At 31.4% G+C, this 26,322-nt stretch overlaps 2 protein-coding genes across 2 annotated transcripts; both read right to left on the bottom strand.

The window, feature by feature from the left end:
• Nucleotides 1-8,448: 8,448 nt before the first annotated feature.
• Nucleotides 8,449-9,061, bottom strand: Bm17181 (Uncharacterized protein; the record flags this gene model as incomplete). The annotated part of the gene is made up of 3 exons (XM_043082964.1): nucleotides 8,449-8,565; nucleotides 8,650-8,775; nucleotides 8,969-9,061. 3 exons carry the CDS (start codon nucleotides 9,059-9,061, stop codon nucleotides 8,449-8,451), a joined length of 336 nt encoding a protein of 111 aa, XP_042938898.1.
• Nucleotides 9,062-14,352: 5,291 nt separating this feature from the next.
• On the bottom strand, nucleotides 14,353-23,871 carry Bma-dyn-1.2 (Uncharacterized protein; the record flags this gene model as incomplete). Its single annotated transcript, XM_043082963.1, has 19 exons — nucleotides 14,353-14,437; nucleotides 15,462-15,632; nucleotides 15,792-15,949; nucleotides 16,136-16,195; nucleotides 16,464-16,616; nucleotides 16,782-16,911; nucleotides 18,353-18,462; nucleotides 19,008-19,170; nucleotides 19,438-19,595; nucleotides 19,872-20,060; nucleotides 20,293-20,449; nucleotides 20,771-20,860; nucleotides 21,076-21,184; nucleotides 21,515-21,626; nucleotides 21,746-21,936; nucleotides 23,151-23,243; nucleotides 23,419-23,495; nucleotides 23,594-23,655; nucleotides 23,815-23,871. 19 exons carry the CDS (start codon nucleotides 23,869-23,871, stop codon nucleotides 14,353-14,355), a joined length of 2,325 nt encoding a protein of 774 aa, XP_042938897.1.
• Nucleotides 23,872-26,322: the final 2,451 nt, after the last annotated feature.

Here is a 26,322-nt window from a genome sequence, read left to right as displayed (position 1 = left end):
TTGTAGAGAAATGGTATGAGTTAATTAATTTATTTTTCTTTTTGTGGTGTTGTTGTATTGGTTGATCAATGTTTTTTGTTGTTGTATTGTTCTATCTTTTGAGTTCTGGTGTTATTTTTTTATTTGCTGAGAAGTTGTTTTAGTTATTTTGTTTTTTTTGTTGGTGTTTTTTTTGTGTTTGTGAGTTATGGTATGTGTCGTTTAGTGATCATTTTATCTTGTTGTGGTCTTGTTATGTTGTTATGGAGTTGTTATGATTTCTTGTAGTGATCTTGTTATCTTTTTGTGGTTATGTTATGTGTTTATGGAGTTGTTATGACGTTTTTTAGTTATTTTGTTCTTTTTGTAGTGTTGTTGTTTTATTTGCTGAGAGTGTCTTGTATTGATGTTGTTATCTTGGTGTTTCTATTTTATGAGTTTTTTTCTTTATCGAAATGTTTTGTGTTGATGTTGTTATCTCTGTGTTGTTTTGTTATGTTTATATGTCTTTAGGTAAATGGTGTGAGTTAATGTATTTTTTAGTGTTTTTTTTGTTTTTTATGTTATTTGTGTGGGTTGATGGTGTGATTTAATGGTCTTCTCGTGTTTTTTTTGTGTTTTTATTGTGTTGTGTTGGTGAATTGGTTTGTGCTAATGTGTTCTTGTGATCGTTTTTTTTGTGTTGTTGTTTTGTTTGCGTTGATGTGGTGTTCATTAAGTCTTGTAGTGATATTGATATATCTGTAGAGAAATGGTTTGAGTTAATGAAGTATTCAAATCGTTCTTGTAGTGATATTGTAATATCTGTTATAATAGTGGAGGAATTAATGAAATTAACAAAATATCTTATAACGTCTCTAATATTTTTGGTTATAAATGGAGAGATGTGACAAAATAAACAAAAAGGTCTTCTAGTGAATTTTTTTATTTTGCAGAGAAGGGAATGAATTAATCAAAATATCTTCTAGTGATCTTATTATATTGGTAGAGAAATGGTATGAGTTAATGAAGTAATCAAAACGTCTTCTAGTGATATTGTTATATTTGCAGAGAAGGGGAATGAAGTAATCAAAACGTCTTCTAGTGTTATTGTTATATTTGCAGAGTGGTGGCATGAATTAATCAAAATGTCTTCTAGTGATATTGTTATATCTGTAGAGAAATGGTATGAGTTAATGAAGTGATCAAAACGTCTTGTAGTGATATTGATATATCTGTAGAGAAATGGTATGAGTTAATGAAGTAATCAAAACGTCTTGTAGTGATATTGTTATATCTGTGGAGATATGGTATGAGTTAATGAAGTAAACAATATATCGTCTAGTGATCTTGTTATATTGGTAGAGAAATGGTATGAGCTAATGAAGTAATCAAAATGTCTTCTAGTGATATTGTTATATCTGTGGAGATATGGTATGAGTTAATGAAGTAATCAAAACGTCTTCTAGTGATATTGTTATATTTGCAGAGAAGGGGAATGAATTAATCAAAATATCTTCTAGTGATCTTATTATATTGGTAGAGAAATGGTATGAGTTAATGAAGTAATCAAAACGTCTTCTAGTGATATTGTTATATCTGTGGAGTTATGGTATGAGTAAATGAAGTAAACAATATATCTTCTAGTGATCTTGTTATATTGGTAGAGAAATGGTATGAGTTAATGAAGTAATCAAAACGTCTTCTAGTGATATTGTTATATCTGTAGAGATATGGTATGAGTTAATGAAGTAATCAAAACGTCTGCTAGTGTTATTGTTATATTTGCAGAGATGTGGCATGAATTAATCAAAATGTCCTCTAGTGATATTGTTATATCTGTGGAGATATGGTATGAGTTAATGAAGTAATCAAAACGTCTGCTAGTGTTATTGTTATATTTGCAGAGAGACGGTATGAGTTAATGAAATAATCAAAATATCTTCTAGTGATCTTATTATATTGGTAGAGAAATGGTATGAGTTAATGAAGTAATCAAAACGTCTTCTAGTGATATTGTTATATTTGCAGAGAAGTGGCATGAATTAATCAAAAGATCTTCTAGTGATATTGTTATATCTGTAGAGAAATGGTATGAGCTAATGAAGTAATCAAAACGTCTTCTAGTGATATTGTTATATCCGTGGAGTTATGGTATGAGTTAATGAAGTAAACAATATATCTTCTAGTGATCTTGTTATATTGGTAGAGAAATGGTATGAGTTAATGAAGTAATCAAAATATCTTCTGGTGATTATGTTATATCTGTAGAGAGACGGTATGAGTTAATGAAATAATCAAAATATCTTCTAGTGATCTTATTATATTGGTAGAGAAATGGTATGAGCTAATGAAGTAATCAAAACGTCTTCTAGTGTTATTGTTATATTTGCAGAGTGGTGGCATGAATTAATCAAAATGTCTTCTAGTGATATTGTTATATTTGCAGAGAAGTTGCATGAATTAATCAAAATATCTTCTAGTGATATTGTAATATCTGTAGAGAAATGGTATGAGTTAATGAAGTGATCAAAACGTCTTGTAGTGATATTGATATATCTGTTGTCGCGAATTATTATTTCGCGAAAACTTCTAACCAATTTCAAAGTATCATAAATCATCTCTCCTTTTTTTAAATTGTAAACAATTCACACATGTAATTTTAATCTCCTTTTTGTAAACACATCCAATTCTTCATGCATGTAATTTTTTCTGTAAAATTGAAATTAGCTTTCATTTTAATCTCTTCGTTGTAAACACTTCCAATTCTTCACACGTATGATTTTTATGTAAAATTGAAATTAGCTTTCATTTTAATATCTTCTTTGTAAACACTTTAAATTCTTTACACATGTGATTTTATCTTAGACACACCCAATCCTCACTCATATAAATTCAATTCTAATAAACAAATGGGTGGGATCATTGTCATTGTTGTCGACTACTCCTTTGTCAACCAAACTCAATTCCTCCGGTCTTATTTTTATTATAAATTCTCTTTTTTATTGCTCAGTTTATTAATAATACATTTTCGGAAAATAAAGGTTTATTAATCTTCCTACTGTATTGCAATTATTCGAATATCAACCAGGCAAACCTTTCACGACAAATATTTATTGTGCCACGAGCCGGGAACATGTCAAGCCACATTATCGCAAGCTTTCAACCGGCAAAGGAAAGGTTAGTCAGCCTTCTTAAAGAAGTAAATCAACTGGAGATCAAATCTCCAGATCCAAGTATGACAATAGAAGAAAAGGAAGATTTTTATGTGATAAGAAAAAGAGTATTAGAAGATAAACTTCGAAGAATCCAATTATGCGTAACTACGCTTGAATCTATCAACGATAAATGGTTCACATATACTCAACAAATCGTCACGATGAAAAGAAGAGAAGAAGAGGAAGAAAAATACAAAACAGTAACAGAAGGTGACCAAGGAATATTTCAATTATTACACGAAGGAAAGGAAGCTGTAATAACACTGACAATGCACAAGGATGAAGTCGACCAAAACTTAAAACAACTCTCAAAGGAGTTGACGAACAAACAAACAAAAGAAGAAGCAAAATTTACTCTTTCTTCAAATACTAATGTAAATCTTCCTCATTTATCGCTCCCTACTTTCGATGGAGACCCTAGACAATGGCGACAATTTTGGAGCAGTTTTAACGCAGCAGTTCACACACAAGCGATTCCAGAAATACAAAAATTGAATTACTTGTACTCATGTCTTAAAGGAAAGGCTCTACAAGCAATATCTGGATATGATATAGCTCCAGAGAATTATGAAGTCATCAGAAAACTGCTCAATGAAAAATATGGCGATCACTCAATAGTAACAACATTACTATACAACGAACTCCAATCAATTAAACGAAATGAAAGAGAATGGATTGGAACAATTGAAAATATAGAACGAGTACTACGCCAGTTAGAAGCTCTAGGAGAAAGCCTCGAACATTCAAATATTGAAATCTTGATCGAGAGCAAGTTGCCATTATGGATATTAAATAAAATATATAAACACAAGAAGAAAGACATGCCTTGGTCAATTCTCAAACTAAGAAACTTTTTAACAAGTTTAGTTAATGTGAATGAACAGATTAGAAACTGTCAACATTCACTCACTCAACTCAATATAAATCTACAATTACCAAACCGGAACAAAAACAACGATACAATCCCGGAGGAACTTCAGCATTGTCGACAATAAAAGATAATCAAAATACTTCGAAAACTACAACAACGAAAAGACGACCATGTGTATTCTGCAATCAAGATCATTGGGACAGCGATTGCGTGAACTACACAACTCTCAATGCGCGGCTTAGTCGTCTCAAAGTATTGAAGAAATGTACTATTTGTCTTAGAGACAGTCACAAAGGACAGAATTGTAATGTCAAAAAACAATGTTTTTATTGCAAAAGCTCACATAATAGTGCTTTATGTAATAAAAGGAATTCACTTTCTTTAAACAATACAATGTCTCAAAGAAATGAAGAGCAAGAAAGAATTGAACCTTCGAAACGAAAGGATTGTTCAACTTCTCTCTACAACTCCACATTATCAACTCGATCCAAACAGACAAAGGAAACCTTACTTTTATGTAAGGAGATAAAGGTTTTTAATCCATCACAACCTCAACTACAACAAAGTGCTCTTGCATTATTTGATATTGGATCGCAACTCTCCTTCATCTCAAAAAATTATCACGTCAATTAAAGTTAACCGAAACAGAAACTCAAATTATGAGAATAGCTCCATTTGGTATGAAAGAACCAAAATCATGTCCCACTGCTCGCATACAACTAAATGTGCTAACTACCGAAAGCGAAATCATACAACTACAAGCAAATATAATTGATTATCTAACAAACGAACTGCAGGTAGTGGAGACATCAAATGAATTTCAAATTCAAAATTTGACAAATTATTGGAAAAAACCTGACGTATTGATTGGAGCTGACTATTTTTTCAAATTTATTAACCTACGAGAAATTAGGGAATTGAAATCAGGGCATATATTGGTTCAATCAAAAGTTGGTCCAATGATTGCTGGAAGTGGAGATATTAAGAAACTTTGCAAGAACGAATTATATCCTAAAGAAGTAGTATATTCTACAAACGTCAATATTAACACGGAGCTAGAAAAATTTTGGAAATTAGAGACGATTGGTATCCAAGAATCACCTCAAGATGATGATGATGATCAAGCTTTAAAGCATTTCAAACGGACCATCATCAAGCAGGGTGGAAGATATCAGGTTTGTTGGCCATGGAAAGACTCCAAACAAAATTAAGCAATAATTATGGATTATGTCTGGGACGATTGAAGAATTTGATCAACCGCCTACAACATAATTCAAATCTCCATTCATATCATCAAATACTTATGGATCAACTACATTCAGGTATAATTGAAGAAGTACCTCCAAAGGATGAGGTAGGCGTTATTCATTACTTACCACATCATGAAGTATTAACTCCCAGTAAATCAACAACTAAATTAAGAATAGTATATGATGCTTCAGCACATCACAAAGGTTTTAAAAGCTTAAATGAAGTACTATATCGAGGTCCAGTAATGTTACCGGATTTAGTTGGAGTAATATTACGTTTTCGGATGATGAAAATAGTAATAACCGCTGATATCGAAAAGGCATTTTTACAACTAGAACTACAAAATGAGGAAAGAAATTGTACACGTTTTCTTTGGTTGGATGATATTGATAAAGAACTAACCAATGAAAATATAAAATGTTACCGATTTAAGAGAGTTCCTTTTGGAATAATATCCTCACCCTTCTTATTAGCAGCAACATTAAATTACCACCTAGAAAATCATGGTAGTGAATTGGCATGGGAGATAAGAAAGAACTTATATGTAGACAACGTTATTATATCAGCTAATGGAACTGAAGAGGCCTTATATAAATATGAAAGAACGAAAGAAATTTTTGGTGAAGCATCGATGAACATAAGAGAATTTCTTTCAAATGACGAAGAATTTAATGAAAGAATAGCTGAATGCGACCTAAGCCAAACAAACCAGGAAAATTTTCTTGGTCTTAAATGGAACCATGAACGAGATATTATCCGTGTGACACTGAAACCATGGATAGGAAAAAGTTTAACAAAGAGGACTATCCTACAATTCATAGCCTCCCAATACGATCCATTGGGTCTTCTCGTTCCTATAATGATCAAACTTAAATTATTCATACAACACTTATGGAAAGAAAACATTCCATGGGATCAATCTTTAAACAAACAGGACGAACAACAGTGGATAAATCTCATCAAAGAATGGCCAACAAATATAATAGAGCTGCCAAGATTTATAATGGAAACTTCACAATTAACAGAATTCCATATATTTACTGACGCTTCGAAAGTTGCCTATTCTGCAGCTATTTATATTCTCAATCATGGATATCAAAACAAATATTCGAATTCATTTTTGATTTATGCTAAATCTCGAATTGCTCCAATTAAAGGTATGTCAATTCCTAGACTTGAATTATTATCTGTACTAATTGGAGTAAGAGCAGCTCAGTTCGTATTGAAACAATTAAATCTTGAAAATAATCAAGTTACTTTGTGGACGGATTCAAAATGTGTTCTTTACTGGATACAGAATTATACAAAGCTGCTTCCCAGATTTATACAAAATCGCATCGAAGAAATAAGGAAATCTAACTTCGAATTAAATTACATACCAAGTGATCAAAATCCAGCAGATATAGCCACCAAAGGAGTATCACCACTTAAACTCCAAAATTGTAAACAATGGTGGAAAGGACCTCGATGGTTGGAACTCAAGAAATCTGAATGGCCAAAGTGCAAACTTCGCTATTCAGGAAACGATGAATTTGCAGAAGCAATTGCTTTGAATTTGTCAAAGATGACTCAAACTTTTAAAAGGAATACAATTGAATTTATTGACGTATGTCGCTTCAGCAGTTGGACAAAACTAGTTCGAGTAACTGTTTGGACTTTTAGATTTATTAAACAAACCTGCAAAAGGAAATTAGTGTGGCTAGAACCATTATCCGTAAAAAATAAATATATGACTAAAGTTGATTACGATATAGCAGAGACTATGCTGATCAGACAGGCCAATCACGATTGCTAACGGAGGACGAAAAGGAAAAATGGAATCTATATCTAGATGAAAGTGATAACTTATGGAAATTAAGGAGCCGACTGGAAAATTCAGAATTAATGGACGAAAGCAAATATCCTATATATTTACCGGATCATAATTATACTACTGACCTTATTATTCTACACAAGCATAATGAATTATATCACGCAGGTATTGCACATACGTTATCTGAATTAAGACGAAAATATTGGATACCGAGAGGAAGAGCTGCTGTAAAACGAATTATAAACCTATGCTGTTATTGCATTCGCTGGAAAGCTAAACCGTTTAAACTGCCAGCGATGCCAAGTTTACCAGAAACACGAGTAAAACGATCCAGGACCTTCGAACAAGTCGGCCTTGATTATATGGGTCCTCTTTCAGTCAAATCTAATACTGGTCTAGTCAAAAGATGGATAGCACTTTTTACGTGCTTCACTACCAGAGCAGTTCATCTTGAAATGGCGGAGAATTTATCTGCCGAGAATTTTTCGCATGTTTTAAGAAGATTTATCGCTCGACGTGGATATCCAAAATTAATATTAAGCGATAATGCAAGCCAATTTCAACTGGTATTCAAAATCATTATGGAAGAAAACGCTAACTTTTTGGCTACAAAGGGTATGATATGGAAAAATACTATACCAAGAGCACCATGGGGGGGTGGTGTATATGAAAGACTTATAGGACTCACAAAAAGGGCATTAAGAAGAGCAATAGGAAGAAAACTTCTAAAGGAAGGAGAATTAATAACATTAATAGTTGAAATAGAAGGAATCCTTAATACCCGTCCATTAACTTATGTAGGGTTTGACGACTACAGAATCATTCGTCCAATTGATTTTATATCACCTATGGCTTCATTAGATCTACCAATAAATTATGATAGTGACCAAGATGAATATACCCCTTATACAATAAAGACTAAAGATAAATTAGTCAAGTATTGGACTACCACTCTTAACACATTAGATGTCTTTTGGAAGTTGTGGAAAGAAGAATATCTTACAAGTCTTAGAGAACGCACACAAGAGAATTAAAATCACCTAGAATAATAGAAAAAGAGTACCACATGAAAATGAGATAGTATTACTAAATGAACCAGAAATACCTCGTGGTGTATGGAAATTGGCAAGGATAATAAAAATTAATCGAGGATGGGATGGAAAAATAAGGAGTGCAACAATACAATTACCGAATGGAAAACAAATCGATCGATCAATAAATATGCTTTATCCTATGGAAATAGATGCTACTGAAGATAAAGAAGAAAAAGTGGAAGATGAACCAGAAGAACCCATTGCTCGACGAACCAGAAGTGCTAAAAAATCACAAACTACAATCTACGCTAAGGACAAGTCTAATCTTTTGATAAAAACTTTATCATTAATAACGATGATGTCATTAATACCAAGACAGGTATTAGCTAACAATAGCTGTAATTGGATTACTGGAGTACCCTTTAATATTCCTGAAAAATGGAATTGTGAAGAAATTATTCACAAAAATGCTACATATCACAAAGTGGATGTGTACACACGCACCCATGTAAGAATACCAGCTATAAAATGTAGCAACATTACACGGACTGTATGCACGAAAGCCTTTCTCAGAATATCGCTATCGGTAGTGTCAGACCATACGTCTACTACCGCAACTTCTTCACAATTCTGCAGATATTTAAATATTCGAAAACAAATGAACGGAATTGGACTGATTCAATCTTCTCCTAATCAATGGATAACGAATAAGGAAATACAATACTCCTATGGATGGTTAGGAGTTAACTGTCAATCAACTTCAAACTTCATATTAACTCAAGGAGAAATTCTCATCTACGATGGAAGAGGGTTAGTCTCTAACCTTGAAGATATAAAAGACTGTTTGACACAAAAGGGTGAATGCATAACGAATACTAGCATTATCATATGGAATAGCAATGATACGACCAATCATTGTTTATATCGAAAGATCGGAAGATTCAAGGCTACAAAGTATAACAACCACTTCATCATCGATGAGATACAAGCATCGCTTATAATTGATAAAAATCCCCCTATATTAAACACCAAAAATTGTAGATTCATCTCTCCAATTTTAATGCAGGGCGATATAGTTATTGAACTAGACGTTGAAGATGACTCGAACTCTACTACAAAATTCAAACGAAGAGTAACAAACAAACTATTAATGATGGAAAAGTCTCCGGATAGAAAGTACGATCCTGAAAACGTAAAACTTCAATACCTTTCTGATTCACTAAGACAAGAATTCCTTCAACAACTCAAAGAAACACAGCAGAGAAGTTGCCAAAACAGAAATAACTTATTACTTTTGATCAAATGGCTATCAATCAGCAATCCTACCCTTGCCACGAAACTAATACTTCAAAGAAACGATGTGATAGCTAAAAGAATTAACGGAAATTTGATGGTGGCTCCTTGCAAATCAGAACAATCAACAATTGAAAATATCGAATTCAAAGGAGATTTAATAAGTAAGTTTGAAATTGAGAGAATTAATGCAGAATTGGAAATCCTAACTCAAACTCAAAAAACAATTAATTCAATACCACATCAAATGAAGGATGAACTCTTTTGGCAAGAAATCTCTGAAGAAGGAGAAGAAATTATCAAACAAATGGAAAAGGAATTCAATGAAATTGTTCTACCGATAGAAGAAGAATTTGAAAACGTGATAACACATTGGAAATTGATTTTTATCTGTATAATTATCGTGACAATATTAACTATTTTAGTTATTATTAAGTGTAAATTTAAATTAGTTCAATCTCTTCTTTGTAATACTTCAAAACGAAATTCAAATCAAACTACCATCATTACTCTCCCTACAGAATCACCACACACTCAATTCTTAACTAAAGAAGAAATCCCACCTATTAAACTCCGTACATTTAGCTATATACCTCAAAATCACTCTTCAAAATTACATCTTAAAACAATTTCTCTCCCCTTGGGAGTGTCGCGAATTATTATTTCGCGAAAACTTCTAACCAATTTCAAAGTATCATAAATCATCTCTCCTTTTTTTTAAATTGTAAACAATTCACACATGTAATTTTAATCTCCTTTTTGTAAACACATCCAATTCTTCATGCATGTAATTTTTTCTGTAAAATTGAAATTAGCTTTCATTTTAATCTCTTCGTTGTAAACACTTCCAATTCTTCACACGTATGATTTTTATGTAAAATTGAAATTAGCTTTCATTTTAATATCTTCTTTGTAAACACTTTAAATTCTTTACACATGTGATTTTATCTTAGACACACCCAATCCTCACTCATATAAATTCAATTCTAATAAACAAATGGGTGGGATCATTGTCATTGTTGTCGACTACTCCTTTGTCAACCAAACTCAATTCCTCCGGTCTTATTTTTATTATAAATTCTCTTTCTTATTGCTCAGTTTATTAATAATACATTTTCGGAAAATAAAGGTTTATTAATCTTCCTACTGTATTGCAATTATTCGAATATCAACCAGGCAAACCTTTCACGACATCTGTAGAGAAATGGTATGAGTTAATGAAGTAATCAAAACGTCTTGTAGTGATATTGTTATATCTGTGGAGATATGGTATGAGTTAATGAAGTAATCAAAACGTCTGCTAGTGTTATTGTTATATTTGCAGAGATGTGGCATGAATTAATCAAAATGTCTTCTAGTGATATTGTTATATTTGCAGAGAAGGGGAATGAATTAATCAAAATGTCTTCTAGTGATATTGTTATATCTGTAGAGAAATGGTATGAGTTAATGATGTAATCAAAATGTTTTCTAGTGATCTTGTTATATTGGTAGAGAAATGGTATGAGTTAATGAAGTAATCAAAACGTCTTCTAGTGATATTGTTATATCTGTAGAGAAATGGTATGAGTTAATGAAGTGATCAAAATATCTTCTAGTGATCTTGTTATATTGGTATGAGAGAAATGGTATGAGTTAATGAAGTAATCAAAATATCTTCTGGTGATTATGTTATATCTGTAGAGAGACGGTATGAGTTAATGAAATAATCAAAATATCTTCTAGTGATCTTATTATATTGGTAGAGAAATGGTATGAGCTAATGAAGTAATCAAAACGTCTTCTAGTGTTATTGTTATATTTGCAGAGTGGTGGCATGAATTAATCAAAATGTCTTCTAGTGATATTGTTATATTTGTGGAGATATGGTATGAGTTAATGAAGTAAACAATATATCTTCTAGTGATCTTGTTATATTGGTAGAGAAATGGTATGAGCTAATGAAGTAATCAAAATGACTTCTAGTGATATTGTTATATCTGTGGAGATATGGTATGAGTTAAGGAAGTAATCATAATGTCTTCTAGTGATATTGTTATATTTGCAGAGAAGTGGCATGAATTAATCAAAATGTCTTCTAGTGATATTGTTATATTTGCAGAGAAGGGGAATGAATTAATCAAAATGTCTTCTAGTGATATTGTTATATCCGTGGAGTTATGGTACGAGTTAATGAAGTAAACAATATATCGTCTAGTGATCTTGTTATATTGGTAGAGAAATGGTATGAGCTAATGAAGTAATCAAAATGTCTTCTAGTGATATTGTTATATCTGTAGAGAAATGGTATGAGTTAATGAAGTAATCAAAACGTCTTCTAGTGTTATTGTTATATTTGCAGAGTGGTGGCATGAATTAATCAAAATGTCTTCTAGTGATATTGTTATATCTGTAGAGAAATGGTATGAGTTAATGAAGTGATCAAAACGTCTTGTAGTGATATTGATATATCTGTAGAGAAATGGTATGAGTTAATGAAGTAATCAAAACGTCTTGTAGTGATATTGTTATATCTGTGGAGATATGGTATGAGTTAATGAAGTAATCAAAACGTCTTCTAGGTTATTGTTATATTTGCAGAGATGTGGCATGAATTAATCAAAATGTCTTCTAGTGATATTGTTATATCTGTGGAGATATGGTATGAGTTAATGAAGTAAACAATATATCTTCTAGTGATCTTGTTATATTGGTAGAGAAATGGTATGAGTTAATGAAGTAATCAAAACGTCTTCTAGTGATATTGTTATATCTGTAGTGAAATGGTATGAGTTAATGAATTATTCAAAATAATCGAAAACTATCTCCATCCGCACCTTTAACGCCTTTCCGCGGAAAACATTTACATGTATGAAATTTTGGTTTTTAAGGATTGAAACTTCATATTTCTTCATATCAGTGTGCTTGAATTTTTAGAATTACTTGTTCTCAATCGAATTTACTTTCTTCACTAGAATTTTTTCGTTTTCAGTACGGCATGATTATATCTTCACCAGAAGAAGGCATGAATGAAAAGACGGCAAAAGTCAAAAAATACGGAAACGTCAAATCAAAACCTGCAAGAACACTCGTTCGCAGAAAAACCAGAAAGACACTTGTTTAATAACTGGAGCTGGTTCATTTTTTATTTCCTCATTTTTTTCAAAGAAAAATAGTAAAATGTTGCTATTATTTACTTACTGTTCTGGAAATAAAAAATTATATGCCTGTATGTCAAAAAAGCATATATATATATATATGCTTTTCTGAAATAATATATATATATATATATATATATATATATATATAGGAAATATGGAATTGGTTTAACGCATATTACAGGAAAGCTAATAGCAATAACGCAGAAAAAAATTTAGCACTGTAAGGTCGACCTTATATAAGAACTTGGATTCCAATTTTGCAGAGAACGACAGTCACGCTATGTTCATAAAATATTGAAAGTGAGGAATCAGTACGGTAGAAATCGTGCAAATGTGGCAAAACTATCAAACTTTCGAAAAACTACCATTTAGTACCAACAACGCAGTGTCATCAGAACGATAGTGACAAAGAATCAGAGCCGGATGAATATTTTGAAGAGGAAACGGATTAATAATGTCTCACCACTGTACGCACCAATTTTATTACAAAAGGAGTACTGAACATCTTAGAAGATTGAAAGAGCAATTTCGTGCATATCTATTGTTTACTTGGAAACAAATCTGAATATCGCCATTTACTGTATTTAACAATATCCAAATCGAACGTTAAGGCGTTTTTTTCTTTAAGTGGAAACCCTACATGTGCTAGTCCAACAAATAATCTCTATTAAGTCTTTTTATAAGATTTTTTCAACTTATTTCATTTTCTGAAATATACTCAATTTACTACTGTATCTGATATAAATGAATTTCTCTGCTTTTCTCCTTTTTCAGTAGTTGAATTGAATTGTTATTATTTATGATGGCTTATTTATAGAAAAATAAAAAAATTCCCGATGCTTACTCTGAGACCACAGAATTCAGATGTGTAGAGAAGCAAAATCACAAGGACATATTTTTATTCATAAACATCAAGTTGCTTCACAAATTATCAAAATAGACTATCATAGCTGGATAAAAAACCCTCAAGAAACAGTTCTGGAAAGAATTTCATAGCATAAATATATTCAGAAGAAATTTTCTGGTAGATATTTGGTAATTCCACAATTTCCTTTCTACTACCTTGGCCAAGAAAATATAACGCGATTACACTAGAAGATTGATAAGAATAAGGGGTTTAAGATTCAATTTCAAATCTTCATTAAAAGCCATTTCTTGTTCAAATATAGTGAGATGCTCTGATGACGTGAATTTTAGTGTTAAATTTGAAAATTTAAATCAAAGACTGAAGTAAAGAGGTGATTCAGCGAACGAGTCTCCCATTCCTTTCCCTTCTAGAAATTTCAAGAAAAGAAATTCGTAAAAAGGAAATAAAAAAAAATAAATTATAGTAAAATGAATCACATAGAGATAAGTTTCACTGCTACAATTTACAACAAGATTTGCCACAGACAATACTTTCTAAGACTATCCAGTTTAATTAGCGATAAGATTCTGAAAGAACGAAAGTAAAGCAAAATTTTTAAATGACTGAAAAACGCATATGAGATTTCTATTCCTATTCTGCTTAGCAAAGCAGCATTACAATACTGGATTAAACGTAATCATAAATGTCAGGAAAATAAAAAAAAAAAAAAAAAAAAACTACAAAAAGGTTCATTGGAATGACTGGCACAAAAACTGCTACCGATAGAATGACCTAATTTTCTAAAATAAAGTAACAATAAATTTCAAGTATCATCATGTGAATTAAGACTTTAGTAAAGTTCACTACTAACAAAGAAAAATATTTACATGAGAAGAAAGGAGAAAGATCGTAGCATCTAGCTGGAATTCAATAAGGACGTGATGGTTTCTGCGGTCTATCTGGTATCCTTGGTGGTACACCATTTTGAACCGCTGAATTGTTATGCACTCGACTGAAACAATAATAAGCGCTTATTAAAATGCTTCAAAATTTTTTGAAAAGAAACAAACAATCTAGTGTACAAATTAGCAAATCATTCTTATTACTATCCTATACGATTGCACATCACACAACATCTCATGCATTAAGACATTAAGCAAAATGTAACATACATTAATTGAGAGATGCTTATTTGCTAAAATTTTCAATAACACGAAATTAGTGGTTAAATTTAATCCTACAAATACAAAGAATTATGTTTATGGAATGCTGTAGTTGAAAGACTGGAGATTTCTCATATGTTTCGATAACAGCTTCATTATTTGTTAATTTTAACTTGCCTTCATATTATTTATTTGCTATCGCTTTAGCTGAATTCATTTAAAATGGCGGAGCTCATAGATAACTAAACTAGATTATACAGGAAGAACAATTAAATAAACAATTTTCTAAGATTCATGCAGCGTTTCTATCACAACAACCACAACTATTACAGTATTCTAACTAACCAACAGTAACAATAACATATAATGTCGAATTAATAAATGAATAAAAACAAAACATGCATTATCAATTCTTTAATAACAGATCTAAAAAAAATACTAATAAATTACCCTTTGGTGAATTATTTTGGACGCCTAAATGATTTCATAAATTCATATCTTTGAAAAATAATAAGTGTTAAACAAATGAAACAATCACAGGGTATTAGTTTCTCAAACTTCCTACAACAATAATAATTAATTATAATTATTATGAAAAACAACTTGCAAACTATCATTAAGGAAAGAATTCTTCTGAATACCGTGCACGATTGAAATGTGTATTAATTTCGCATTTAATTATATGATATGTACCACACATAACGCTAAGGAAAATTTAAAAAATGTAACAGAAACAGTAATCAATGAGAAAAGACCGTACGATTCATGTAATTATAATTCTCACAATATAAAAATAAAATTGGAGAGGATGTTTTACAGTTGTTCAGAATGTTTATGGTTAATGGTTAATATAGGTAGCAGCGGTTAACTTACATAGGTAGCAGCGGAGCAGAAAGGCCACCCGGTGGTCCCGGTAATGGTCGACTCACAAGCGAAGATGCATCCTGCACATTTCCCGTCGGCCGTGGTGGCATTGGAGCTGGACGCTGCACAGTTAATCCACCACCCATTCCAGGTCGCGATATCGGAGATGGTCCATTAGATCTAAAGTTGGAATTCTTTTTTTTTTTCAACATCTTAAAAGTGACCTCTAATCCTGAGTAAAGAAATGGAATTTGTTAGATAATTAACAAAGATGAGTTTTTCACTGAACCCCCATCTCACATTAACCACAGTCAGAATTGTCATTATAAAAACAGCTACCTCAACCAATCGCTTGCTACTGCAGGAAGTGCATCAGTTGACATCGTAGACATATTTACTTCGCCAATAATTTTTAACGCTTCCTTACAAGCATGATACATTCGGAACATTTCTTCTCGTTTTTGTGCTTCAAGCTGGCTTTCTTCCATCAGCGAATCCTGTAAAACAATTTCACTGATTATCATGAAATAACAGAAAAGAGTAGTGATCAAAGACAGGAGAAAGATAACACGCTAAAATAAATCTTATTTTAATCAATTACAAAAGAAGAACGGAGCATTCCGCTGAGCTTTGCTATTTCAGATAAAGAAAATTAGGAAAAAGAATGGAACTGGTAAACTGACTGTATCACCAAGCTGATAAAGATTAGCCAAAAGATCACCATCGCGTAGAAACTCATTAACCTGTAAAGTAACTCAGAATTAAAAAATGAACAAATAGAAAAATTTTTTTCAATATATACGTTTTTTTTAAATATACCGGAACAATTGATGTCAACTATACAATTTGTTTCAGTGAAGGAAAGCTTTCCCACTATATGAAATATTGCTTCCCAATTTTCCTTAAACTGTCTCTGACTTCTACTTTGCAATTTGTTGCGTGAGTCGTTTTTTTTTTTTTTTTTTTTTTTTTTTTTTGTAAAGGAAGATTTTGGTTATTAGACGATCTTACTTTATTAACAATGAGAAACATAATTGCTTTCGGTACAAGATCTCGTATTGTTTTTGTAACAATCCGCATGTAAGAGTCGACCAAATTACGAATTGTTTCCACTTGACGTTCGAGCTGTGGATCCATTGATGTTTCTTCAATTTCCGTAACTGTCTGTCAAGAAAAAAAAAAAAAAAAAACACTCCTTATTTAGAAAGTAAAAATAGAATATAGAATATATATAGAATATTCAAAGAATATATATAAAGGAATTTTACATTTATATCCATCAGAGCAAGGTAAAAACGCAAATAAAAATTTGAAAAGTGAAAAGCTTACTTCATCATCTCCGGCTGATTTCTCCTTTTCTGGATAAACACCAGCACGAAGAAATGATGCTTTCCAGGCATCTACTTCATCCAGATTGCTAGCACTCAATTCTAGTTGTTTATAATCCTTGTAGATATTCCTGATACATACATCACATTTTGTATCATTCTGTTTCGAAAATATGAGTCATGTGCATGCTTATGAAACATGCGATTAGTAGGATTCATATAATTTGCAAAGTCAATCTTGCCGATATAGAAGAATTGGTCAAGCTTCAGAAATATCAAAAGACAAAAGAATGAAACCAGAGTGCCCAAATACTGGAAAACAAACTTGTTTCGTAAATTTTAATATTATTCATTATCTAGAAATACTGATATATCCTGTATTATCTAATTATCCACACAATATCAATCACAGACAAGAATTCTATGGCCACTTTTTCATTCCAAACATCTATCAAACAAGCATTACCAATCTTTATGATATTATTATTTGGGGACAAGTTTTTTCGTCTCCTATTACAATCTTCCGATCTTCGCTCCTGCTTACTATAGTTGTTGGTATTACTGAAACCAGTAAATTAATAATAAGAACTACTCGGACCTCATTTCTCATCCTTACACATTCCCAGACTTTTACAGCCTACAAAGAGTTGAATCAATTGTGAATACACATCATATCCTTTCAAAAGCCAATATCTTATATAGTGGTATTCACAACAGCATGCCAAAATAAAAAACAAAAGCATCTAAAAATTAAAGGTTGTTAATTTTGTGCAAAAATTGTTACTAGACGATTAAACATAAACAGATATTTCCTACTTTCACTACACGATCCACATTCAGTTTTAGATAAAAAACAATTTACAACGTTTCAATTTCAGAAAGAAAAATTACGGAAAAGTCATGTCGCTATAGTTACCTTCTGCAAAAGAAATGAAAATATTTATTGTTAGTGGAAGTTAAAAAAACATGTGAACATTAATCAGCATAAGTAGGCTGGAGATGTTTTCTTTGGGATTTTCCTAATTTACTTCTATTTATCCACAAAATGATTCATCTACTGAGATAAAAACTTTTGCAAATAAAGTAAACCAGTCATACCATTATTATCCTAGAAATGCAGATATAATCTCCTCCTCTAAAATAACAGCACCAGCCCAGTCCTCAAACTTTGAATTACAAATTTAAAATAAAATATTTGACCGCATAAATACAACAAGCGTCCTTCTGTCAGGCCATATTAATCTGCCAATAAAATAATTAAATTGCTTACATGCTGAAATCAAAGAAACCATAGCACAAAAAGAGAGCGAAAAAGAAAACAAAGAAATTTACTTATCTATTGAAAATACTGACAAGAAAAATTATAATTATCATAAGGTTTGCCTAATGCAATACGCAAACAATAACTTCCATGAAAGTACAGCAATGGTAAAAATGCATAACAGGCAAGCATAATGCCTACTTCAAGTTAATAATTTTGTTAGTTCTTTAGCACTTTTTCTTCTTTCAGCTTTATAGTTAGAGACTACAAAAATATTTCAGTTGTCAGAAAAGAGAGAAAAATAGGCTTACTTTCCGTCGGGATAGAACAGAGCGAATTTGTGCTGCTTCGACATAAAACCAGCTTCGAGATCTCGCAATTTTATTCCATCCAATGGCAGCATATACTTTTTTTCCTTTTCCTATAAATAAAAAAAAAAAAAGTTTTTAAGCTTCAAAAAAATATGCTATTAAAACCGACTGGATGACACCCTTATCTGAGAATGGTAAGATAAATATGCAAGGGAGTGTTTCAAAACATTTTAGGAAAGCTAAAACAGGAATCCAGCTAAGTAACTTAAAATTCATTATATTCAAAATACCTAATGCAATAATACTTTATGTAGTGAAACATTTTCAACAGGTAAACATTTCCGGAAATGTTGCAGCATTTCTGGCTACATGACAATCAAGCAAAGGCTACAAAAGAAAAGAAAAAAAAAAAAAAAAAAAAACTATACTGAATGAAAAAAAAAAAAAAAAAACTATGCTACGTATCGAACATTTAAAAATTTTACCACAGCAGCCATAATTGCTATAATTCATAAGCTATATGATTCTATCATAAATATACTAGATCTGTTGTAAAAGAATATTTGAAAAAATTGAAAACAGATCCTATCATACAGGACAATGTTTATCCTTAGACTAAAATGAATGAGAAAAGAAAGAAATGAAAATAATGTACCTCGTCATCTTTATACCATGACAAACTGTCAGATGTGAGAACAAACCAACAATCTTTTGAACCACGCACGAAAGATATATTGTGCACTGATAACCAACCTTTCCTTATCACCTGATTACCAAGATTTTTCTTTTGTGAAGTCGACGATGCCTTTGCTTCCGCACTATAAAAATCAAAAAACTATTTATTACTTTATGACTTTTTACATAAAACCATATTTCTAAATATAAGATGCTTTCGAATCAGAATAAAGCAAAACCTAATTTCGAAATGTGATATTAACGATAATGAATTAAACTGAATAGAATACTATTGATAAGTGAATTGCTCAATGATGATGACCTTCAGTTAATGCATAATCAGTACTATGCACTATCCCATATCATTAGAGTTAAAAGAAAACTCAAAATTAGTAATAATAGGAACTTGCTTTGAAAATCCAATGAAATCTTCATGATTAGTATTCATATAAGCAAGTTCGTAATCAACTACCATCGATATGTGATATTTTGCAGACTGCTCTTTTTCTCGCATATTTGTGGTTACAATTCGTTCAATTTCGTCTCGCAATCTTGGATACCGTGCAACCTATAGCATATGTTTGATTACACTTTTTTTCTATCCAAAAATGAAGAAAAAAGTAATCTTATCAAAATCATTAGTCTCTTTCTTTATCAAAATCTCATAATTATATCTTTTTAATACTAAAAGAAAATAATTCGGTATTGCAAATATGGTATTTTAACGATTAGGAATTTTTGTTTCAGTTTCAACTGTGCAGTAACATAGTAACCATTACCAGTAACATCGGAATTATTAGTAAGACTTAATGACATATATGCTTATAAAAATAATGAAGCTTACACATTCAGCACATTGTCGCACAACAGAGGCCAATTCATTTACAACTAAATCAACACATTTCAATGATGGTTCCTTTAACCGTTCGATCTGTTTCTTTACAATAGTTTCAAATGCCATGTCAGGTGTGAACAGACCAACACGAATACCATGAATATTACGTATTGCAATTTGTATTTCTCGTCTCATTTCCTATAAAATTAAATCCATTCAAGCGTATAAAAACCAGGTGTCAATTTTTTGTGTCCAATACTTCTAAACATGGTTATGCACCATTTTTCCATAGCAGAAAAAAGCAAAAAACGAGGAAAAATTTAAATATATCTACGACGATTGCAATAGTTCTTATTGTAAATAAGAAAACATGAGCTTAAAGGTTGTGTAATCTTTTTCAGTTAGCAAGAATGAATATGAAGAAGTCAACCTTTTCATCAATTTCCATTTTGACAATTTCGAATGGAAATCGTTCGTGAAAAATTCGATTAATTCGTGCACCTCCTGATAATTCATTTGTACTTACAGCCTTCGATGATGATCCTTCAATTGATCGCTCGATATCTGTTGTGAAAGTTTGTACCATCCTAAGAATAATGATTTTAGCTCTTTTCACGAAATAAAAAATAAGAAATTATGTTATGCATATGCATGTGCAGAAATTCAGCTTGGGCAAAAAAATTAGCTCTTCTGTTCTTACCCTTCAAAACGTTGTATCAAAAGTTTTGCGATGTGAGATACTTTATTTGAAATTGAGATTCCAAATCTATGTACGCAATCTGTATGAATCATATAAAAATTTATTGTATGCTTTCGAAAAAAAAAACACATTTAAATAAATCGCTAAATCATAATACAGAACTTCTCTACCCTATTGATGCCATAGAAAAAAAACTGCGGAAACGTACTGCATAAGAGCTTTCGTCTTTCTGGAAGGATCATTTGGCTGGAAATTTTTATATTCATTAACATCCTTTTTCCAATGCATACAGTTTTTTCTGAAGCGAATCTCTTAATGCCGGTAACGTATCTTTGATATGGTTTGTAAGTTGCTGATTTAGCGTCCTTTGTAAATATGGTGTTCCCAAACGATCTGCCAGATGTCTGTTACAATAATTTTGTTATTAGACAAAGAACAGTTCATAATTTTTGGTAAAACTGTACATCGGAAGCTAGTGATATTATTTAAAAAAGAAAAATAAACAAGTTTCACCGATATGCAGAATGTGATATGAAGAATTTTCGTTCGGCATCAAGTGCTGCCCTAATATCTTTTTTACCAACAATGTCTTTCTGACCTCGATTTACAACACCAATATAACCTAAATATGATATGTATTTCTATCGCTCTGTTTGTTCCACTTTTCTTGAAAAAAAAAAAAAAAAAAAAAAAAAAAAAAAAAAATTAAACTTTGCATTTGGAAATAATTTTTTAAGGAATCATTCTAAATTCGTAATTTCTCTGTTTAATATGAAATTTTAAAATATTAAATGAAAGAAGAAATTTTACAGTTCGTACAAAGAAAACACCACAACGACCTCTGCCAGTAATTAAAGATTGAGATAGCATGAGGTCAACTATATCAGTTACTTTTTTATTTCGAAACTGTTTACCTGTTTTATGACTTAGAATAATTTAATAAATAATTCACCTCTGCGAAGTGGGAATAAACGATTCTCCAAAATATCACGAGCATCAGTACCTTCATCCATTAGATCCAACTTTGTTAATACACCGATGGTTCGCAGTCCTTGTGGATCAACCTGCAAGCATGGTTCTTGATAAATGACAATGTTTTGAAAAAGGACAAAAGATTTAAAAGTTAAAACTGCCTGGGGTTTCTTCATGTCCAAATGTGTCCAAATGACACTGTCGCACTAACCTCTCGCGCAAGTTTAAGTGCATCAGATGTAGCAAGATCACTATTCGCTGGAGTAACTGCCAAAACGAGACACGTTTCACGTGAAATATAAGTTAACAACATTTCTCGTATCTGATGTTCGATATCGGGAGGTTGATCACCGACTGGCACTTTTGTCAAGCCCGGCAAGTCGATAAGAGTCAAGTTCAATACTGAAAATATAATTCATTTGAATTTGAAGATATATAAACGGTCTTGTATTTTGCACAATAAAAATATCATTTCATTAATGCTGGTAACAATTTACCAGAAAGAGAACTGTATGGGGATTGTTTCATCAGGAAGAAAAGTTAGAAATCTGAAATAATGGCAATCCATAAACCATGAGAACTTCCAAAAAATGAGCATAAGTCGCTTTTCAATACGCTTAAGTGCATCGGATGGGAAACATAACTACTTGCTTAATACAAATGTTAAGGCAACTTTTTTCGTTTCCAAGCTTATTAAAAATAGTCACTTACTAAAAATAAACTTTAACAACTAGCCCGTTTATCAAAGCACCAGTAAATTCCCACTGGTAAATAGAAAAATTAGAAACTGAAATTTTATTTTGGAAAAATTATTGGAACAGAAAAATTTACTCAGAAAAAATACTCAAAGAAATACCTGAAATCTTGATTCAACATTTTGTAAAAAATTCTACAATCTTGCTTCATTAGACATATCCAGGTAAATAAGAATTCTTGAATAATTGCTTCATAGAAGTAGTAAGACGTTTCTGTGTCTAATCTTGCCTTTAGAAGACATTTCGTCTTGTGCCTTCTAACACAAATCCAATCAACCTTCTTCCAGTTTTCCAGCATAGCCAACTCACTGTACCTTAGGTGATCTTTAGGGGAGTTCAGTCAGGAAAAGTTAGTTATCTTAACATAAACATTAAGGCAGAAGACTTCTATGATAGATATACTAGAAAAACACAGTTTTCCACTGCTATGAGAATAGCTATTCTTCTAAGAACATTCTTAATATGCACTCATGAAATTATCCAAGCAAGCAAGTGCCAAAATTTCTTCTCACTACTTCGGAGCTCTCGCGAAAAAAAAAATGTTTGAAAAATATGGCTCCCCAAGAATATCAAGGATTTTGATGAATTTCTTGGCCCGTTACTGATATAGTAATAAGATCATAAAATCTGGAAGACATGAAATTTATCCCCTACAGAGGATGGAAAGCTAGAAATTAGATAATGTGAGGTACAACATAGGACAAGAATATCGGGCGAAATAAACATGTGGCTCCTACATTCAATACAACTCAAAAATGTTCAATAAATTCAATGATGTATTAAGAAATATATTAAACGAAGATACCATTCGGACTGAAAATTCTCAAATTGATTGGAATTGGCGAGATGCCTTATTTTGACCCGTCATACGATCTGTTTCATCTTCAATTTCTTTCTTGATCATTTCAAAATCAATGAATTTTTGTCCTCTTTTGTGCAAAAATTCTCCATATTCTAAAAATAAATAAATCCTGTACTTATTCACAATCGATTTCATACATATCGAGCATTTCATAGTTACTCATCAAGAAAAAGTTAGAACGCCAAATGTTTCTACCATTTTTAATTAAGTCCGAGAGTTACATTCTATGGAATACTGAACGACCTACATTTCATAACTGTTACTTACCTACATGCTGATCATGTACCAGTTGCAAAATTAACTGGTCTGCGGGTAACGATGCCTGATCCTCGAGGAAGAAATCTCTAAAAAAAAAACAAATCTACTAAAATCGTCGCAATGATATAAACAAATTACGAAAAATTCTTTACATTGTTCCAAAACAAGGAAAAAAAAAACTGACTTTCCAACGAAATTTTCGAGCACAGATGATTTGCCCGCGCTTTGTCCTCCGACTACTGCTATCTGTGGGAGGTCAAAAGTTTAGTGATGTTCCTAATTGGGCAAACGCATCCTGAAACGAAATACTAGATACAATGAAGTGATCGGAGTATTTGATTCAATGAAATAATTTTAAACCGCTTCGAAAAATAGCTACAAATCTTAAATCTGATAACAACAAACCTGTAATCTATTAATAATTGGTATCAGGGCTTGCATGCCCGTATTAGCCCACGACATTTTCACGTTCCCTTGCTAAATAACTACCACCACACTGCAAAGGTACGAAGGAAGATTAGCGATTTCGAACGAATTCTCTTTTTGCTGTCGAATAATTCGTCCAAAAAAAATTTCAACCAATTAGTATCCGCAACAGTTTGTACATAAAACGAAACTAAGCTTAATGTTTATGTACAGTTATGTCTTTCAGTGCCTGAAACAATTACAGTGGAGAGTTTCAAAAAATTTCATCAATTATAACCGATGCAAAGAACGACATCAACCCATTTGAAAACAACATTAAAGTGTCAATTTAAGGCTTTTTTTTTTTTTCGAAAACGAAAAAGCATTTGGTTGCTAGCCCGGTTTAAAATGTATAAGAAAATCTAAACAAAAGTCAAAGGAATGATTTAAATGGAAAATCCGACTTGTTGTTGGTAAGATAATAAATATGATAAGAGCAGCTGAGCGTTTATAGCTTTTACTAGAAATATGGATATTTAAAAAACAGAAAAAGAAGGCGTTCATATGAACCTATGATGAATAGCAAATAAGCCAAAATTTAACGATCATATTGCCGATAATCCATAAGTTAAAATTTTACCATAGTTTGACCCATGAATATTAGAATTAACTAAAAATACCGATCAGAAGTAAATCAAAGCGGAAAACAAAAAATAGTGCCACAATTTTCATGTATCGATAAATGTTTCAAGTATATGCAACGTGTTTTCATTTAATTATTATCTTAATTACCAAACTCTCGCCCAATTATTGATTGATGAGTGAGGAACTAATTAATTAATTATATCACTTAATTAATTTAGAAAATTGCTTGATCAGAAACTTCCCATTCAATTACCCATTCTTTCTCGAACAATAATAATTGTAATAAGCGATAATAACAAAAAAAAAAAAAAAAAATGAATGGAAGTTTGCCTTTGAGAAAGGAAATTGCTGAAAAAATATATGGTATGCTTCCGCTATGCTTTGCCATAAGTTCTACTTTTTCCTAATTTAACAGCAAGCAAAGCAAACATACCACATACACATATATGTATGCATACATCCATATATATTCATGCATGCTTACATATACATACATATACACATCAACAAATCCTCATAACCTCACATCCTAACATGTAAGCTTTTTGGTAAAGAATCAATAAATCCTTTCTAATTTCTATTGAAAAAAAAAAAATTGTGGCAATAGGAGATGTATATGCACTTTTGAGAACATTTCTCCAATATTTTAACAATCTACGATAGCAAATAGATTTCTATTAACAGTGTAAAAGTAATATAAAATAAGTAATTGAGGAAGTATATATATGTAAGAAAAATTGAATTAAGATGGAGCATTTACGCAAAAATATTAAAAAAATTTTTTATATAGTACAGTATAAAAGCCAAACATTCAAAATCACATGAATATTGTAGCAAATAATCATCATGATAGTAAGATGACATGAAAATGGTTTTCATAGTACCTCGTTAATTATTAGACCAAAAGAATGGAATAATAAATTGTTATAGCAATGGTCGCACAATTATTCTCATGGAAATGCGAACTATCCTCTATTATGTAAACAACAAACAATGAGTAACAGCATATTGGATAAGTTACAATCCATAAACTTTACGCTGAATATAACCATGTAAAATGAACTGTTTACATAAACACCACAAACTATTTGTCATAAACTATATAACAATCGCTATTTGATTATTCACATTACTGAATGTAATAGACGAACAACTGAAACGAACAAACAAACAACTGAAACGTATACTAAACGAAAGAAAAAAAAAGACGAACAACTGAAACGTATACCAAACGAAAGAAAAAAGAAAAGAAACCTTAATAACTGATGGCATTAATAATGAATAATTAATAATGCAAATATCAGTATATTAGAAAACCTGCAACGTAAAGTATGTAAATTAATCTAAAATAATCAACCGCAAAATAAACAATATATTTGATACTGAAAAAAGATATTATAAATCAAAATGTCAAATCTATTGATTGCTTAACACAATGTTTGATAAATAACAGTAAATTTCTAAGTTTGGTTTAAAAGAAGAACGAAATAATCGATTAATGGGAGGAATTTAAAATTATTAGTTATGCAAAGTCAAAATATTTGAAAGTGTACAAATAAATAAAGCCAAAAATAGTAAACATCAATCTTCATAAAAAATAAACTCCGATTAGTAATAACCTCGCTCATACCTTCCTAAATATTCACTGCCACCTTCCTCTATCTCTCATCCATCCTCTAAAATTCTCGTTGACCCTCAACCTGCGTCACCGTACACGCAAACACGCAAACAGCCTTTATGAGGGACAGTATGCAACAGTTATTTCTTACTAACCGGTTTCCACCGGCAAGGCAGAGAAACCGAGAACAGAGAAACCTGTAATGAATCATACATCAACTAATACCGATTCTATCAAATACTAAA

Source organism: Brugia malayi, assembly GCF_000002995.4.
Source record: "Brugia malayi strain FR3 genome assembly, contig: Bm_043, whole genome shotgun sequence".
NCBI lineage: Eukaryota > Metazoa > Nematoda > Chromadorea > Rhabditida > Onchocercidae > Brugia > Brugia malayi.
Note: the sequence above shows the minus strand (reverse complement) of the source record. Positions and strands in the feature narration are given on the sequence as shown.